This window comes from Malassezia globosa (genome assembly GCF_000181695.2).
Source record: "Malassezia globosa CBS 7966 chromosome Unknown mgl_sf_1.1, whole genome shotgun sequence".
Classification (NCBI taxonomy): Eukaryota; Fungi; Basidiomycota; class Malasseziomycetes; order Malasseziales; family Malasseziaceae; genus Malassezia; species Malassezia globosa.
In genome coordinates, this window is record NW_001849874.1 from 109,890 (window position 1) to 124,742 (window position 14,853).

Below are 14,853 nucleotides of genomic sequence, written 5' to 3' on the forward strand. Positions count from 1 at the left end.
CGGCTACGTACACGTGACGTGACTTTGATCGAGGCGGTGTGTATGGACGAAGTGAGACGTGTGGGTGGCGTAAGCGCTTTCGTGCTGCGTCAGATTGCGTATCTCTTGCCACACAGACGCAGACTCCGGACGCGACTGGCCGTGAGCAAAAGAGATTGTGTGTGTGTGTATCGCAAAGGAGGTATTTGTGTGCTTCTGTATACGCCCACCACGCATAGTCTGTCTCTGCCGTCTGAACTTACACGCGGAAACGCGTTGTACGTGCCATGAAAATTACCAAAACCCCAAAGCGCAAGCCAGAGACGCCGGCAGACCTGGCAGCGCTGAGTGCCCGGATTGTCGAGGAGCCTGAATCATCTCTCGCTTCATGTCTTCATAGCATACACCAATGGACATGGCCGCGCGGCGATCTGTATGCGTGGATCGCTGTGCTTAACCGCTTCGACGACATCCTCGAGCGCATCTGCCACAACACGCCATTGCTTCCTGTGCAGACCGCCCCGTTTGCGCCACATGATCGCGACCTTCTCGTGGCCATGTTGGGGTTCACTCGACTTCTTCTCGAAAACTGCATGAATCGTAAGCTGTACGCTTCATATGAGCACCTCAATATCCTGCTCGGCACCGACGACGCCGACGTGCTCGAACAGCTTCTGTACCTTGTGCTTCGCCCAGCGCAACAACACAGCAGCACAGGTCGACATGAGTTGCCACTCAACCAGCAGCGCTTGCGCATCCTAGCGGCTGCATGGCCGCCACGCGACGCCGGCATGGAATTCTCAGATGTGGCGCGCATTGATCCGCCCATACCCGCGACGCTCTCATCCGTGCATGTTCAGGGCTACCGACGTGCAGGTAGATCAAGTGCTTCCTCTACTACCCAAGCGATGACTTCATCGAACAACCCAACGTCTTCGTCGTCGCAACCGTCGACGCCCGCAAAGCTGCCGGCATCTTCGTCCACGTCCGCCCCTGTCTCTGCCCCTACCACAGCATCGCCAGATGAAGGTATACGTCGTGCTGTCATCTCCGGACTTGATTCAACCTCACGCACGCCCGGCGATCTTGTCCAGACGTGCGATGCGTGGGACGACTTGTCCGACGACGACCGATTCGAGCTCTTCCACAAGGTCCGCATCGCTCTTGCCTGCCACGACACGAGCCAGCGACGCCAGGCGCTTGTTTGTCGTTTACTCGCTATCGCATGTTTCGTACACGCTGCGCCCGAATCATTCACCAACACGCATTTGTTCATGGTAGAGCCCGGGATCGTGCTTCGTACAGCTGCTCTCCTTGAGCCTCCTCACACCGTCGATGATAAGCTGCGCGGTGCTGCTCTGTATGCACTTGATTCATTCCGTCACTTCCGCAATCGACTGAGCGACGTGCTGACGGCTGTCAATGCTTCAATCAGTCACGGAATTCTGCGTCAGCTGCTGCATTGCACGATCCAGCGTCTTCGCGAGTTGGCGAAGGCTGAGTCATCTCCGCCTTCATTCGACGTGTTTGTCGATGCTCTCATGACACTCATCGCAAATCTCGCGACAGTCGCCTCTGGTACAAGCATGGCAACGGGCGCGGGACTTGTGCCTCAAATGTTAGAGTTAGCGTGTATCGAAGCGCCAACAAACTATCTTGTCCAGCGCACTTCCACACGCGCCGTTGGTCTGCTCGATAGCATACTTTATGCATACCCATCCACGTTCCAACAATTCACGGCCTCACATGGCATTGATGTGCTCGTACGGCGCGTCGAGTCGGACATGTCGCTTGAGCAGGGGCCTGAGTCGCTCCCGTACGGACGTGTTCACGTACTGCGCCAAATCTTGCGCCTGTTTCATCACATGATGACAACGTCTGGCACGGCCGATGCGCTGCGGAATCTGATCGACACACCGCTTGTACCTGCGTTGCGCTTCATCATGGTGCATAAACAAAGATTCGGTGTGCATGTACTGGCGCAAGCCATCTCGATCATGGCCACATTTGTCCACAATGAGCCGACCCAGCTCGCGACAATTCAGGAGAACAAGCTTCCTGAGGCCTTTGTTCGTGCTTTGCAAGACGACATGGAACCGAGCTTTGAGCTTCTAACGGCCCTTACGCCTGCTATCAGTGCACTGGGCCTCAACGAAGCGGGCCTGCGTCTGTTGATGGAAAGCCGCATTGTTCCACGCATCGTTCATGTGCTTGACGACCCGCGCTATCACCGTGTGCTTCTTGACCGTGATAACGCCAATGTGTTCGGCTCGTCCATTGACGAGCTTGTGCGGCACCATCCGAGTTTGAAAGAGGGCGTCCTTTCAGAGTTGATTGCCGTCGTTGACAACATAGTCGCTCAAGCTCACGCATATTCGCCGCCAGCGAACCCCGAAGCTCGCTGCTTGTATGTGGTTGACGAGCCGTTGCACTTGGCAGCGAGGCCAATCCGAACATCACACGTCGTACTCGACGACCCTGATCACACAGTGCCAGAGGCTGTGCCCGGCGACGACAATGTGCCGCTTGCAGCATTTGATGTCATGTGTCGATTCCTTGAAGGCCTGTTTCGCAATGTCGCCCCTTGCCGCGATTTCCTCCGCTGTGATGGACTCTCACGCTTGCTGGCATTTTTCTCCTCCCCGTGCGTTGCGTATAACTTTCCTGCATCTGCACCGGCTGACTCGTGCGTGATGCTCCTGCGTGCCATGACCGAGGAGAGTCCAAGCACGGTGCTGTCTCTCCTGCTCCGTGAAGTCAAGCGGTCTCTGGATGAGTTTGCACAGCTGCCCACAGATTCACAACCCATCACACCCGTGCAATTTCGCGCACTCGTGCGGCTTCATACACGCATTCAGCTCTTATCAGATGTATGCCAGACGTTCGGGCAGTCGTTTGCATTCACCCAGTCCGGCACAAAGATTCCGCTTGCCTTCTTGCGTGTGTTGCGAGAGGGCGGCGATGTCGCGACGATTACACAGCTCACTGAGCTCTTCCGTCATGCAGCATGGGACCATTTGCACGTGAAGGCCTCTCTCCAGGACGCAGACTGCTCGCCTGCAATGAAAGCCCTGCAGTACATGAGCGTGCGTATCCCAGCCTCTATTCTGTCAATGCTCAGTGTGATCACGCGCCTGTTTATGCCGCGGCGCTATGCTGATCCCGACTTCGCTGAAGCGGCGAAGAATGTGTCGAACGATATGGGTGCCGTTCTGCGAACCTGGTCCTCACTGCGGTCAGATGTGCCAGAGTCAGACGCCCTTGCAGAACACACATACCTGCATTTTGTCCTTCGTCACCTTTTCTACGACAAGCGTACGACGCATGGAGAGCAGGCGCACACGCTCATCTTACGTGCATGGTGTGAGCTGGGTGGCGATGCGGCGCTCGTGGACCAAGTGCGGCGAATCAGCACACACTTTGTCCAGGGTGAACTCGATAACGACGAAACCAGTGTCATATCACATGCTGCAGGAGCTCTCCGTTCGTACCTAGACCTGGTTCTGCGATTTGTCCCAGCTCGCACACTGCTTGATGCGTCACAAACTGCTCAGCTGTCGAGAGACCCATCTTTCAGCGCCCACGCACTCCTCGTGCAGCTCCGCCGACATGCACTCGACATCCTAGCACAGCTCTGGGACGCCCCATGGTTGTCAAAGCTTCCACTGACCCCTGTACGTGAAGTCGCTCAGTCTCTCGGTATGGTGCTGTATGCAGATCGAGAGGATCCGCCGCCACCACGGCCCAATCCGCCATCAATTGTGGCAGGAGCATCGGGCCTGCCTTCAAACTTGCCCTCCGCACTCGCAGCCACTTTGTCATCAGCGTCTTTGCCAGTGCGCCGCCCATCGGCTGCAGCGGTGTCATCGGTCGACGAAGGGCGTCTTGCTCAGCTTGTAGAAATGGGCTTTCCTCGTGGTTCGGCTCGGCGCGCGCTTGAGCGATGTCACAATAATATCAGTGCCGCTACCGAGTATATTCTACAGCACCCAGAACTAGAGGACGAACCCGATGACATGCCGGAGCAGTTGCCATTCCCTGAGCCTGATCAAATTGCCAATGCTCTTGCCGGCGCGCTCCGCGCACAGGTGTCGTCGATGGATGACGGGCAGCAGCAGCCAGATGGACATGCCCTAGAACACACAGAAGATGGCGAGCAACGCCTTAGTGATGGGCATCATGACTCAGACGCTCCGCATGTGTCAGTTGATGCGCCAGCCCGGCGTAACGATACACCGTCAGTTGACACAGACCAGCTTACTACGGCAGGATCCACTGAACAACCTACAGCTTCGACACCATCGCCTAACAGGGTGGCGCTCGATCAAGGTCGAGAAAGGATGCGGCCCAACTTCTTCCTGCGACTGCTTGAGTTGGCTGACACACACGAGCCTCTTGTATTTGACGCAAGACATGTCTTTGTGTTCTTTTCTCGCGAGCAAGAGCAGGTCGACCGGTTGTGGAACATGGTTGTACAACGTTTATCATTTGATATGACGAACCCTGTCATGACCGTCCGACTTCACCTGCTGGCTCTTTTGCTCACATCAGATCGGATCCAACCAAAACTGCCATGGCCTACGCTTCCTCACATCGCCCGCAACCTAGTGACGGCTATGGAGCAAGCTCCCCCACACAAAGATGAGACCGAGACGGTGTGGCTTTCTTCGGCTCTCTTGTCTCTTTGCGGCATTCTTAGCGCAAGTGAGTGGTCTGAAGGATACGCTGCCGTACCTGGGGATGCGACTGAGCGCACTGCATTCCTTGATGAAATGCGTCCCATGCTGCTCACGCTCATGCTGCGTATTTTGGAACATTCGTCGCAGTTGTCAGATGGGTCACTGCTGGGTGTAGCACGAATGCTTGTGCTTCTAACGCGCGATCCTCGTACAGCCGCTTCTATGGTAGAGCAGCGGGCGTTGCCGTTAGTGCTTCGTCCACTGCTCACACGCCGGCGATTCCAGCGTGCGTCGTATCAGCGCCTTGTCATCATCGTGCTCCGTCACATGGTTGAGTCAGGCGGTTCTCTTCTCCCTCTTCTCACAAATGAGCTCCATGTGTGGATGAACCAGAGCTCAAGACCGCGACCGACAGAAGTCAGCAGCTTGCTCAAAGCAATGGGTCACTCGGTTATCCGATCGCCTCCAACGTTTTTGGATGCCGCTGCATCGCAGCTTGAGTTAATTGAATTCCATTCAATGAAAAGTCCCACGAATTTGCGTCCACGCCAGGGAGCCCAGGTGCCTGACGAGCCTGCATCGGCACAAGCCATGTACGATGCTGTAGTGCACATGCTGATGAATGATCTTGTGTCAGTTCGCGAGGGCACAACGACTGCGCCTGAAGCAGATGCTGACAGTCTCATAAGCGTGTCAGATGCTCGCGACACGTACGTGTTTGCACTTTTGCAGTGTCTCGTCGAACTGCTCTCATCCTACATGGGATGCAAGCAAAGCTTCCTTCAATACAGAGTGCATGGTACGACGCCTGTTCTGGCATACTTCATGAATGAACTCGTGCCTATTGGGTTCCTTGCACAGTATGAAGCAGAAGAACTCCGCAAGCGGATGACCGAGTCAAACTGGGCTATATCCGTGCTTGTGGCATTAGCAACGGACCCACTGCCGTTGCCGGACGCGACGAGTGTGCCAGACATGCTGGTTAGTATCCGCAAAGCGTTGCTGGATGCCTTGTACAAGGCGCTGCGCGAAGCAACGCAGACAGATGGCCAGCTTGAAATCAAATTCGGCCGTTTGTACGCTCTTTCGGACACATGTCATCGTCTACTGACGGCTCGTCCTAACACCGATACCACGGCACCCAAACGTATGGAAGTCGTGCTGCATATGGCCAAGACGATGTTGGAAAAGAACTTTGTTGCCGTACTCACACAAGCGCTCGCTGACCTCGACGTCAACATGCCGTCACTCTCCTCCCTCCTCGATAGTGTCTTGCGTCCACTTGAACATCTTACGAAAGCGTCAATCAAAATGGCCCGCTCAGACCGACGCGGCTCGCATGACAAGAAGAACTGCCCAGGGGGCACGTGGAATAATCCCTGCAGTGTCGCTCGTAGTGAGCGCGGTGACGATGGCGAGGACCCATGGGAACCATCATCATGATCACCTCGAAACTACTCATACGACAGATGATGCTGACGATGACGTGGATGAAGACATGCCCGATGGGTCGTATGAAGACGAAGATGAGGCACCTGACTTTTACCGAAACTCATCCTTAGGTATGCACACTGGCGAGATGGAGCAAGGTGGTTACGACTCCGAACAGCTGACGGACGATCTCGAGGATGAAGATGCGGACATGGAGATGAACGAGTACAGCAGTGAAGACGAAAGTGAGCTTAGCACTGATGCGGAAGGACTTGACGGCGATTCCGCCCATGTGGTAGAGGTGATGGAGGAAGATGACGATGACGATGACAGTGATGACGATGACGACGAGGAAGATGACAATGTTGTTGTCGATGAGCACGAGTTGGAAGATGATATGGACAACAGTCAAGATGACGATCGTCTCGGTATGGATGACGACGATGAACCGTCTGGTTCTAATGGCAACGTGCATTCTGATCATACACTCAGTGACGACATGATTGACGGCGACGAAGACTTCATCGATGATGAAGACCTGGATGACGACGAATTGGATGTGCAGGACTTTGACTACGTGCTGGATGAGGGCATGGATGACGATGACGAAGGAGGCGGTGTGAATGAGATTCTTGAAGCGCTGGATGACATGGAGGATGCCGCGGACGGCGAAGTTTTCGATCCCGAGCATGCAGGTGATTCGGGCGACGAGGCCATCTACGAGACGGATGATTTGCATCCACTTAACATGGCGGAGGAACTCGCTTGGCATCCGCGTATGGAGAATGATCGCTTTGGTGCGAATTGGTCTTGGACACAAGCTAACGGACGTCATGGCCGTCGTAGCACAAGACAAGGCCCACCAACGTTTTTCTCCGTACCTGTTAGCTCGACAGCTGCTCAGAACGGCGGCGCGAGTTCCAGCACTAGTGGCGAGCGTGCGCCTCCGTCACATCGATCTGTTCCTTCGGTTCTCCAAGACCAAGATGCCATGTTCCATCCCTTGCTTGTGGACGACAACACGCTTGATCGTGATCGAGAAACACCTGGTTGGCAGCGATCCATGGAGGCTCTCATGGGCGAAAACACCATGCAGTTCCTTGAAATGTTCCTTCAGCAGAATGTGCCCCATGGCGCTGATGCAAGCATTCGAATTGAGCTCGATCAAGGTCGAGGAATGCCTCGTATGCAAATCACGAATCTGGTGAGCGGCGGCGGCAATGCCAGCGATGCGCCGACATCAATGTTGCGCGCACCCCATCCATCTTCGTCCTCAGAACCAGAGTCAGCGCTTCCTGCTTACGATGCCACATCGGAGTCTTTGCGCTTTATCCCTCTGAGTACAATTGCTCGGCGTGGAGAGGAAGCCCAGCTGATCCTTGGCACGACAACGGCCGATCTTAATTCTCTCTTTCGAGCGCCGCTCATTGAGCGTCTTCTTCCAGCGTACCATGCACGTCGTGAGCGTGAACGTGAAGAAAAACAACAGAAGGCCGCTGCTGCTACCACCGCCGCCGCCTCTACCTCTACTTCAGCCTCAGCTACGGTCGCCGATGACTCTACTGTATCGCGTCCAAACTCGGAGTCGAAGCGCAAGCACCATGATATGGAAAACGAGCCTGAACCGAATTACTCCCACAATGGGCGGATCACGGTCTCGATCAACGGCGAGACGGTCGATCTTACTGACACGGGCATCGACCCGACATTCTTAGAGGCTCTTCCTGACGAACTACGTGAAGAAGCACTTTTGAGTCAGCAGCTTAGTTCGCGCATGGCCCGGCCCTCGCGGCAGATTGTACCTGACTTTTTGGACGTGCTTCCTCGTAGTCTCCGTGCCGAGTTGCAACACGTCGACGAGTCATCGCTACCATTCTCTCCTTCACATGGGAGTGGATCGGCACATGTGTCGCCGACATCTGATGCACACAACTTGCCTTCTGACTCTGGTCCTTTGCCACACCGTACGCAAGCACAAGACCCGGCGCAGGACGAGTCACAGGCCCCGTCACAGGCCTCCTCTCAGCCGCCATCCCAGTCACATCATCAACAGGTGCCTCCACCATCACAGACTCGCGAGTCAGCATCTCAAGGCCGAGATGCCATTCAGCTGCTCGACCGCACAGGCCTTGCATCGCTTGTGCGGCTTCTATTCCTACCATCCATGAATACACGATCATCCCTACTATTCAAGATTTTGGCACATCTCTCGGAAAATGCTCGCACGCGATACGAATTACTCGGCATGTTGTTGATGGTCTTGTGGGATAGCATGTACAGTGCAGCTTCCGTGGATCGAGCCTTTACAGCCATGTGCAGCAAGGCTGCTGCGGCGAAACAAACGCCTCAGCGCAGCACCCCACGTCGTGGCCATGCAGGTATGAGCTCGTCGGGCATCTTGCCACCATCGACGCCAGCCACGCCTACGCCATTACCACTCACATGGATGGGCGACGAGGCGCCGCATTTGATTGCATCACGAAGTCTCGAAATGCTCACGTACCTCACACAGGTCAACAACCAAGCGGCGCTGTACTTCTTGCGTGAGGACCGTACGAAGAAAGGAAGCAAGCGGATTCCCATCCAAGTGCTTCTGGGTCTCTTGGAGAAAGATGCCATGCTCGAGCATGCGCCCCTGCTTAATGCCTTGCTCGCTCTCTTGCACGCCGTGACAAAGCCGCTCAGCACTGCGCATCCTGCTTCTGATGGCCATCTCGTGCTCGATAAGGCGTATGGAGAGATGGATGTGCCAAGCATGGCAGCCGACCGTTTGGCCTCGATTGTGCAACCACTCCACACGCCTATCTCGTCACGGGGATTCCAACATACACTCGCAGTCGCCTCACACTTGTCTCATTTACCCGGTGCACACGAGGCACTCAGTGTCGCATTGCAGCAGGCTGCCAAGCGTGCATCAGACTCGCTCCTGGGTGATTTGGATGCTCTGATTACCTCCCTACCAGAGTCAGCAATTGTACCAGGCTCCACAGAAGTTGGCGAACATTTGGTTTCTGATGCCACCGGCGTCGTACATACAACGACTCAAGCCCACGCGGTGTCCGAGTCGGACATGAATGTGGACGAGCGCATGCCCGAGTCGCACTCAGAATCTTCAGTGTCGCTATCCCTCCCGCTTGCCAAGCTCGCAAGTCCTTCGAGTGCACAAGCCGAATTTCTCCGGTGCCTACGGGCTCTGGACTATCTATATGTGGGGAAGTAGTGTACATGTCACGTAGAAGTGGCAGGAATGCCTGCATCAACTTGATCTATGAATGCTTTGCCTGGAACAAGTTCATCAATAGAGGGGTTTTCAAGTAGGTTCATGTCGCCACGGTCGTTGGTTGTTCCCTTATCACTGCCAGGATTCGCATCTTCGACGGCAACAGGTGGGGCACGATCAGCGGCATTAGAAGAGTGGGCTTCATTTTCTTGGACTTCATAGCTGCCGGATTTGATCGTCGAATCGGTTTTATCCGATTCCGACACCTCTTCTGCTACGCCTGCTCTGTCCGTCGAAGGCTTTGGCAAGTTTGCTTGCGCTGAATTATCGAACGGAAAGCGCGAAACCGACAAATCTCCTGCAGTCACGCGATCTAAATCACGTTCATCCGTGTCATCGTCTCCCCGGAGTGCCAGCAGCGAGCGAAGAATCTCGTTATCATACCGCAGTCGCTCGAGCTCTGTCGCACCTTCCAGTGCATCGGTTTTTGGTTCGTCTGAGTTCCAAGTGCTCTCGCTATCCATCGACTGTAGTGCATCTCGCACAAGTCCACCAAGCCGATCAGAGATTGTCTGCATAGAATCTTGGTCACGAAGCATCATTGCATCGATTTTATGCGCTTGAGTTTCTAGGCGCGCTTCATAGTACGCCGATAGGTCCAAACCATGTTGCTGAGCTGCATGGCAAAACGCGCGGAACTTGCTCATGATCGTTTCGAGGGTACTCTCAGATTCTCGTAGCAGACTTGCCAGCTGCCTCGACTCGTACGCTAGCGCAGTATTTTCATTCACAAGCTGTGCATTCATACGCTCCAACTGCGATGTGAACACCTCTTGGGACAGGTCGACATTGAACCGACGCAGTGCATAACCACTCTTCGCATGCACTGCCTGTCCCTCCAGATCCTCTATCTGCTTTCGCAATGCGTCCACCTGCTGCTTATTTGCCGTGAGTTGTGCAGAGAGTTCCAACACGAGCGACCATAGTCGCTCATTGATCGGCGCCTCGGCAGGCATCTTGCCGAATATCTGTTTCTCCCACGAACGTCCATCCATCGCATCCACTCAAGTGCACTGCCAAAATTTGGCGCAAGTCACATCTCTGTAGCTAATGGACTCCAGCTTGACACACCTCCACGCAACCCAACACATTTTGTCTTCCAATTCACCGAAAGTCGCTGTGTCGTCAGGCACCATGGCAGCTACGCCGAGCGATACAGACGCCCTCGCGGCGCTGACGAAATGGGTTCAAGCCATATGCCAAGAGCTCAAAATAAAAGATGCGAGCACTTTCGGTAATGGAGCTGCACTTTTCGAAGTACTTCAGAGCGTGTGCGTACAACATATTCTCAGTTGCTGTTGAATGCTGACACCGCCTGATACAACTTGTAGGGACGATATTTATTTCCTTATGCCGCGCACACCCACACTTAAGCTTCTTCACAAAAAAATTTCAGCTTAGTATGTTTCAAAACAACCTTTGCTTACGCATCGGCAGCTATGTAGAAGAGCTCCATATCCCTTTACACAAGCTCCCAACCATCGATATTCCAGCATCGTCAAGTAAAAAGAAGCAAGCTATCGCCACCTCAGAACTCCTTAAACTGCTTCGACTCGTGCTTGGAATTGTGCTGAAAAGCGACAACAATGATGAGCAGGTCCGCGCCATGCAAGACCTGTCTCTTGATGAGCAGGTAACGATGAAAAACGTTGTTGAAGACGTCCTCGCTAATTTCCCCTCTCCTGAAGACGCGCACTTCTCAGAAAACAATGAGAAAAATTCGGATGCGAACCAATATCGCCAAGAGCTCAACGCACTGCGCCGGGATCTCGCTCGCGCGAATGAACGCGTGTCCCAGTACCATGAACAACTTGGGCACATTGAGTCTGAATTCGAGCGTGCCACGACAGAAAACAAAGAACTCGCCTCTCAACTCGCATCTTTTCGGTCTCTGGAGCAGGAGCGCAACACAATGCGCGACCTACTTGATGAATACAAACCTATGATCGACGCATACAAGAAGCAGGAACGCACGCTTGGAAAACTGCGCGAGCGCGCAGAGGAGACGTTGGAATTGAAACGTCAAGTGAAAGAGCTCGAAACAAAAAACGCTGAGCTGGTCGAGCAAGCCTCTGATGCAGCCGATCGATCAGCCAGCGACTTTGCTGGTAAGCAGCGCGCTGTCTCGCTCAAGTCAGATCGCAAGTATGCTCAGCTTGAGGATCAGCACGCAGAGCTCGTAAAGGAGCGGAATGTGTTACAAGCACAATTTGCTCTTCTCGAAGACAAGCGGCATCAAGACCAGATCCAGCTCCAGAGTCTTCTAGAACGCGTACGCTCTCTCGAGGTTGATGACACACATCATCGCGATACTTTGCCTGACGCACTCCGTTCCAGCGTTTCGCAGGTGGAGCATACACAGGATCCTTTACCGATCACGAGAAATGTGGAAAAGTCTCATGATGCCCAGTTACTTGGACAGGTGCAATCTGCACAACATTCATCGAGACAAAACGTTGGGTATGGGACCTTGGACCTAGGCACAACGCTAGCCGCTGTACAGGCAGACATTACAGCAATGAGAAATAACAACACATCCAGGCGCTCTGAGATCGAGCATTTGCTTCGTAAGCTTGAGAAGAAATGGCCCAAGGATGCAGGCAAATCAAGTACCAAAGACATTAAAAATGTATCAAACCTACTTGCCGACTCATTCCAGCATGAGAACCTGGTGTTGGAGCGACTCCAGCATTGCTGGGATCAGGCGAATACCGTAAGTACCATTTCGCACCCCTTCAAATGCACATGCACATGCGTAGGATCAAGTGCACTGACGTTCTCGAACCTGACAGATTATACACGATCGCGGCCCGTACATTCCGACGACGACCGACGCAGAGGTATGCCAATTCACGTTACTTACGCAGCGCGAACGTGACGCACTTCGACAAGAGCAGCGGCTCATTGCATCTGCCTATCACAAGCTGAGTCAGCGGCTGTATCGCGAGACTAGTTGGCAGCACGTCATACCACCGCTGCCCGATAACACAAACTCTGAGGGTTTGAAGGCCCCTCGCATAGTTGACAACAATACTTCTTGGATATCCCATCAGCGAAACGTGTTATCCGATGCTCTCAGCTTTGCTACATCATCAAGGTAATGGACCCCAGTAATCGTTGACCTAACGCCTCTAAGCGAGAAAACTTGCAACAATTCTCATGCCGTTGGCAACAGTGTATCATAATTCAACTAAGGCCTGTGTGTTGGCCTGTGCCAGATAGCCACGTGTGGAGCACGTGATATGATTATGTAAAACCGAAGTCGTTGGAACGATATAGATGCGTCTTCTACCAGCGCCAAACGCACCAAAGGAGTCCTTGTGGAGTGTCGAAGCGCACAGAATCATAGCGAAGCTTTCTTGTGCATTCTACTGGATGCTCGAAAAAGACTTGGCCCCGTCTGACATAGTCGCGCACAGACTATAAAATAGGAATCCAAACTCATCACCTTGTCCTCCAACATCCATTTCTACAATGACGAAAGCTGTCGGTATTGATTTGGGTACCACCTATTCTTGTGTGGCTGTGTGGCAGAACGACCGTGTCGAGGTCATTGCCAACGACCAGGGTAACCGCACGACACCTTCGTACGTTGCCTTTACAGACACCGAGCGTCTCATCGGTGATGCCGCCAAGAACCAGGTGGCTATGAACCCCCACAACACTGTTTTCGACGCCAAGCGACTGATCGGTCGCAAGTTTGCCGACACGGAGGTCCAGTCGGACATGAAGCACTGGCCATTCGCTGTCGTTGACCGATCGGGCAAGCCTGCTATCAAGGTTGAATACAAGGGTGAGGAGAAGGTCTTCACACCCGAGGAGATCTCATCGATGGTTCTCCTTAAGATGCGCGAGACCGCTGAAGCATACCTTGGCTCGGACGTTAAGGACGCTGTTGTGACTGTGCCTGCCTACTTCAACGACTCGCAGCGCCAGGCCACCAAGGACGCTGGTGTCATTGCTGGCCTGAATGTCATGCGTATCATCAACGAGCCAACGGCTGCTGCCATTGCATACGGTCTCGACAAGAAGGACGACAGGGAGAAGAATGTCCTCATCTTCGACTTGGGTGGTGGTACTTTCGATGTGTCCCTCCTGACGATTGAGGAGGGCATTTTCGAGGTCAAGGCCACCGCTGGTGACACGCACCTTGGTGGTGAAGACTTTGACAACCGTCTTGTGAACCACTTTGTGCAGGAGTTCAAGCGCAAGAACAAGAAGGACCTCACCTCAAATGCCCGTGCTCTGCGTCGCTTGCGTACTGCCTCGGAGCGCGCCAAGCGCACCCTCTCGTCGGCTGCTCAAACCACGATTGAGATTGACTCGCTGTTTGAGGGTATCGACTTCTACACTTCTATCACCCGTGCCCGCTTCGAGGAACTGTGTGGTGACCTTTTCTCGCACACAATTGACCCTGTTGAAAAGGTCCTGCGCGACTCGAAGATTGACAAGGGCTCGGTTCACGAGGTTGTTCTGGTCGGTGGTTCGACCCGTATTCCACGTGTGCAGAAGCTGCTCCGCGACTTCTTCAATGGCCGCGAGCCGAACAAGTCGATCAACCCAGACGAGGCTGTGGCTTACGGTGCCGCCGTCCAGGCTGCCATTCTGACGGGTGACACGTCCGAGAAGACGCAGGACCTGCTTCTTCTCGACGTTGCCCCTCTCTCTATGGGTATTGAAACGGCTGGTGGTGTCTTTACCCCTCTTATCAAGCGTAACACGACCGTGCCAACCAAGAAGTCGGAGGTCTTCTCGACTTACGCGGACAACCAGCCTGGTGTGTTGATCCAGGTGTACGAGGGTGAGCGTGCCCGCACTAAGGACAACAACCTGCTGGGCAAGTTCGAGCTCTCGGGTATCCCACCAGCTCCTCGTGGTGTGCCGCAGATCGAAGTCACTTTCGATGTTGACGCTAACGCCATTCTGAACGTGTCCGCTGCCGACAAGACGACTGGTCGCTCAGAGAAGATCACCATTACGAACGACAAGGGACGTCTTTCGAAGGAGGAGATCGAGCGTATGGTGGCTGATGCTGAGAAGTACAAGGCTGAGGATGACGCTGCCGCTGAGCGTATCAAGGCAAAGAACGGCCTCGAGTCGTACGCTTACAACCTGCGTAACTCGTTGAACGAGGAGGCCTTCGCGAGCAAGCTCGATGCCTCGGACAAGGACTCTCTTAAGAAGGCCATTGACGAGACCATTGAGTGGCTTGATAACACGCAAGAAGGCTCGATTGACGAGTACCAGGACAAGCAGAAGGAGCTCGAGGGCATTGCCAACCCGATCATGCAGAAGGCCTACAGTGCCGCTGGTGGCGCAGGTGGCTTCCCTGGTGGTGGTGCTGCTCCTGGTGGTGGAGCTACTGGTGGTGGCGACGAGGGCCCACAGGTGGAGGAGATTGACTAAGGGCGTAACTTGCTTCCACGATGTTTTACATCCATAGCGAGACTTGTTTGATATCACTGTAATTTGAATGGTTACGAG

At 54.1% G+C, this 14,853-nt stretch overlaps 4 protein-coding genes across 4 annotated transcripts; all 4 read left to right on the top strand.

Annotated features, from left to right (window-relative positions):
* Nucleotides 1-266: 266 nt before the first annotated feature.
* MGL_0055 (uncharacterized protein) lies at nucleotides 267-6,101 on the top strand (the record flags this gene model as incomplete). The annotated part of the gene is made up of 1 exon (XM_001732228.1): nucleotides 267-6,101. One exon carries the CDS (start codon nucleotides 267-269, stop codon nucleotides 6,099-6,101), a length of 5,835 nt encoding a protein of 1,944 aa, XP_001732280.1.
* A 136-nt stretch (nucleotides 6,102-6,237) lies between these two features.
* Nucleotides 6,238-9,309, top strand: MGL_0056 (uncharacterized protein; the record flags this gene model as incomplete). Its single annotated transcript, XM_001732229.1, has 1 exon — nucleotides 6,238-9,309. The coding sequence occupies one exon, from the start codon at nucleotides 6,238-6,240 to the stop codon at nucleotides 9,307-9,309; it is 3,072 nt and encodes a 1,023-aa protein (XP_001732281.1).
* A 1,462-nt stretch (nucleotides 9,310-10,771) lies between these two features.
* On the top strand, nucleotides 10,772-12,247 carry MGL_0057 (uncharacterized protein; the record flags this gene model as incomplete). The annotated part of the gene is made up of 1 exon (XM_001732230.1): nucleotides 10,772-12,247. One exon carries the CDS (start codon nucleotides 10,772-10,774, stop codon nucleotides 12,245-12,247), a length of 1,476 nt encoding a protein of 491 aa, XP_001732282.1.
* Nucleotides 12,248-12,843: 596 nt separating this feature from the next.
* MGL_0058 (uncharacterized protein) lies at nucleotides 12,844-14,775 on the top strand (the record flags this gene model as incomplete). Its single annotated transcript, XM_001732231.1, has 1 exon — nucleotides 12,844-14,775. One exon carries the CDS (start codon nucleotides 12,844-12,846, stop codon nucleotides 14,773-14,775), a length of 1,932 nt encoding a protein of 643 aa, XP_001732283.1.
* Between the last annotated feature and the right edge of the window lie 78 nt (nucleotides 14,776-14,853).